This window comes from Primulina tabacum, chromosome 9 (assembly GCF_025594145.1).
Source record: "Primulina tabacum isolate GXHZ01 chromosome 9, ASM2559414v2, whole genome shotgun sequence".
NCBI classification, from domain to species: Eukaryota; Viridiplantae; Streptophyta; class Magnoliopsida; order Lamiales; family Gesneriaceae; genus Primulina; species Primulina tabacum.
In genome coordinates this window covers 31,948,339-31,952,071 of record NC_134558.1, presented here as the reverse complement: position 1 = coordinate 31,952,071, position 3,733 = coordinate 31,948,339, and the positions used below count along the sequence as shown (strand labels likewise).

Genomic DNA, 3,733 nt, shown 5'->3' with positions numbered 1-3,733 from the left:
AGTTTTCTAAACTTTCAAATTAAATCATATATATCAGGGAGATTTTGTTATTATGTATTTAAATTAAAATATTATTATTATTATTATTATTATTTTGAATTTTATTTAAGTTTTTTTAAAAAATTCAAGATCGGGTTATACTTGTTGATTGGGTTGATCGCGTTGATTCGGGTTCATGTTCGGATTGAAAGTTTTCGGGTTTGCTTGAGTTCGGGTTTAGATTGGGTTCGAGTTTAGCAATTTTTTAATATTATTATTGCTTAGCCCGATCCAGCCCACCCGAATTGACCCATGTTTTTTTTCCAAAAAGGCCAGCCATCGGACAGATCACATGTATGTATAAAATCAAGTTTAATTCTTAAAACCCTTGGAAAAGTAGAGCATTTCTCTACCAAATATGGCCGGCAGATGCGCCTCCCACCTCCTCCGCCGCCACCTTGGTCGCCACTTGGCAACTGCTGCCGCCTCCACCGTCCTTATCCCCAAATCTCATTCTCTCATACCTTACTTCTTCAATTCTCACCTCTCTCCATTCGTAAACCACCCGAAACGCCTCGATTTCAGTCTCCGTTTTCTCTCCACCGGTCCGATCCGTCCGACCCGACTCAAAAAACCCGACATCGGGGCTCGCGCACGTCAGCTCCAAACCCGCCGTCTCTGGACCTACGCCATAACATTCAGCTGCATTGCGGGCTTCATTATCATTGTCATCAATCAATTCCAAGATCAGCTGGTCTTCTACGTCACCCCTACAGATGCCCTCCAAAAGTACGAGGCGAACCCGTCAAAATCCAAGTTCCGCCTCGGAGGACTTGTTCTTGAAAACAGCGTAGCTGAAGTAACCACTTCCCCTGAAATCCAGTTTGTGGTTACCGATTTGATCACGGATATTTTGGTGAGATACGAGGGTCGTTTGCCGGATCTTTTTCGCGAGGGGCATTCCGTTGTGGTCGAGGGGTTCATTAGGCCTGTTGATGAGGAAGCTAGGAAAAAGGAAGATGCCATCATGGAGAACAGCAGTAAATTGGTGATTTTGGAGAAGTCTAGGAATTTGGCGTGTTATTTTAAGGCTACTGAGGTTTTGGCCAAGCATGACGAGAAATACATGCCTGCCGAGGTAGCTGTGGCACTCGAAAGGAATAAGAAGAAATTGAAGGAAGAGGAGGAACAGAAGAAAAGAGAGGAAGCATTGATCGGTGCTAATGGTGGTGATGATAAGAATGCGTGATGTTATTGGGTAATTTTTGCATTAAAATTTTTGTTTTTGGGCATTCAAGTCACTTTTGATACTTAATTATATAATTCTATTACACTTTTTCATGTTTTGAGCATAGATTAAGATGAGGATTTGAGAGGACATTGATTGAGGGATGTGTAGGTGGTTTTGTAGTTGCTGTTGTGAGATATAAAATGCAATACTGATTTATAAATGTATTGGTTCCCCAAGAACGTGATTTATGAATAATGTGTTAATAAATGAATTGCGTAATAATGTTCCGTTCCATTTAGATTTTTGTGATTCCCTTTAATGTAATCTTGTTTTATCAGTTTTCCTAGTTATCTTTTTTACCGTGACAGCCAGGTATGATTCTCTTGTTTCCCAATTCGGTGTATAGAGAAATATGCTTCACAGCTTATGGCTTAACTGTTTAATCGTGGTGGTGATTGGTGTAGACTGGCTCATGCCTCTCTTTGAATAGTGATTAATAGCTATTGCCTATTTGCATGCAAGGAGAATTTATTTAAAATGGTTCTTTTACTGAACTCAAAATTAGTGCCGCAGATCAGGACAAATGACATGAAATTTCAAGTACCACCAACTTGATATAAACCTAATAAATAAAGAAGTAAACTCTCACTCCCTAGGTACAAAATATGAAAGAATATGTAATCATGACTCATTATTTGGCATAAATAACTGGACCGAGAGTTATAGGAGCAACACTTGGTGCATCAACAATACTTTGTAGATCTTCACTTTCACCTGCCAAATAAGCCTTGAGAAATGCCACGATAATACCGCCAACACCATTCCTCATCAATTCTTTAGAGCCCTTTCCACTCTTGCACACCAAACTTGCCAAAGCCACCTTTGAATCATCCAAGATATCACAATGGCCATAATCTTTAGCTAGAAAATAATAAGCAGGTGGTTTACTCTCGTTGAAAAATTCAGCATGATTGATCCCATTTGGGGCAAACGATGGAATAATGCCCTTAGATTTATTGCTCAAACCTGTGCCTATGATTCCTACAGGCATCGAGAGATTGAAAGAGTGTGGGATATAAGTTAGGACTTCGGGCTCGACCCTGCCTGGTGGACTAGGCCCTGCAACTGGGTCCATTCCTAGTAATGCTTTGAATTTTAGGGAAGTTATGTCCCGGCTTAGTGCCAGAGCAAATGCTGTTTTGCCACCTCTGCTGTGGCCTAAAAGAGCAAGCCTAGATAGATCTGGTTTCAAATATTCAGGAAGGATAACCTTTAGGCCAGAAGATAGCCAGTTTGTAACTTTGGTTGCTGTCTTGATTTCATCTTTCATTGACATAATCAGGCACTGGTAAAACTGTAATTGCCAAAGACATAAATATAAGAAAATGACCGAGTGTATATCTATATGGAAGAAAACTATATGGTGTTGAAGCTTGTTGTTTAGAATGCAAAATAGTAAAATTTCTAGCAGGACACACAGAGAGAAGTCCTCGTCTGCAGATGAACTTAGATATCAAATTCTGCTACAATAATTTGAACATAAGTGAACATGGGCGTGGATGGATTTTTTGAGAAGAGAGATTCAGATGGATTTTTTGAGAAGAGAGATTCAGATACAAAGACTTACCTGAGGAGCAACAATGATATATCCATGGGATGATATGTGTTGAAGGAGATGGGAATACCAAGTATTAGCAGTACAGTAACCATGGCAAAAGAGTATTACAGGATAAACACCCCTGGACTCCGGCGTCACGACGAACAACTCTGCCGGAGGCGAAGCATCATCTGATTTCTTCACTTTGATGGTTTTGACCTTCAAATTTCCACGTGCGAATACTGAACTCTCAGCTTTTGAACATTTGTCATGTAGCCGTGTCATTTTTCTCTTGATGGATGGATGAACTTTAAATGTTGCTACTGTTCTTATATAGTGTCCAATGCATTGAGTTCTCATGGTTGACTGAGAAGGTGCTCATGTAACAATGTTTGGATGGAATCCACAATGAATTAAGTCTACGTAGTTTGGCAATGATGGGTTGGGAGCTTCTATACCACTTTAAGGATAGATAGTGCATATTTTTATAGATTTTTTTATGATACTAGCACTGATGCACGTGCGTTGCACGTAATATCAATTATAATATTAAAATTAAAAAATTGATTTTCTAAAAAACAATTTGATCATTTTGTTATTTATCTAGACTTAATTTTTTTAACATATTAGACGATTTATAAGAACTTATATAACATACTTTCAAAATTATTTTCCAAATTAAAATTCAAGCTGTTGATTTTATGTTATAATATTACAAAATGAACTAAAACAATTTTTTTAAAAAAATTATATATTCAAACACCATGTATAAAGATTTAAAAGGATAAAACATTTAAATGTAGTATCAAGATGAGTTGTTTGATAAAATTAATATAGGAGTTACATTATATTTTTGAATTATGTATAGAGATTAATTTTGTCATTGCACAATTGAAAAACAATGTCCTTTATCCATATTATGCCTA

The 3,733-nt window shown here is 37.6% G+C and overlaps 2 protein-coding genes across 2 annotated transcripts; one reads left to right on the top strand and one right to left on the bottom strand.

Annotated features, from left to right (window-relative positions):
• Positions 1–347: 347 nt before the first annotated feature.
• Positions 348–1,652, top strand: LOC142555232 (cytochrome c-type biogenesis protein CcmE homolog, mitochondrial). The gene has a single exon (XM_075665989.1). The coding sequence runs from the start codon at positions 398–400 to the stop codon at positions 1,226–1,228; it is 831 nt and encodes a 276-aa protein (XP_075522104.1). The 5' UTR covers positions 348–397; the 3' UTR covers positions 1,229–1,652.
• A 140-nt stretch (positions 1,653–1,792) lies between these two features.
• Positions 1,793–3,294, bottom strand: LOC142555231 (chlorophyllase-2-like). The gene is made up of 2 exons (XM_075665988.1): positions 2,838–3,294; positions 1,793–2,564 (listed from the first exon to the last, which is right to left on the bottom strand). Exons 1-2 carry the CDS (start codon positions 3,165–3,167, stop codon positions 1,902–1,904), a joined length of 993 nt encoding a protein of 330 aa, XP_075522103.1. The 5' UTR covers positions 3,168–3,294; the 3' UTR covers positions 1,793–1,901.
• Positions 3,295–3,733: the final 439 nt, after the last annotated feature.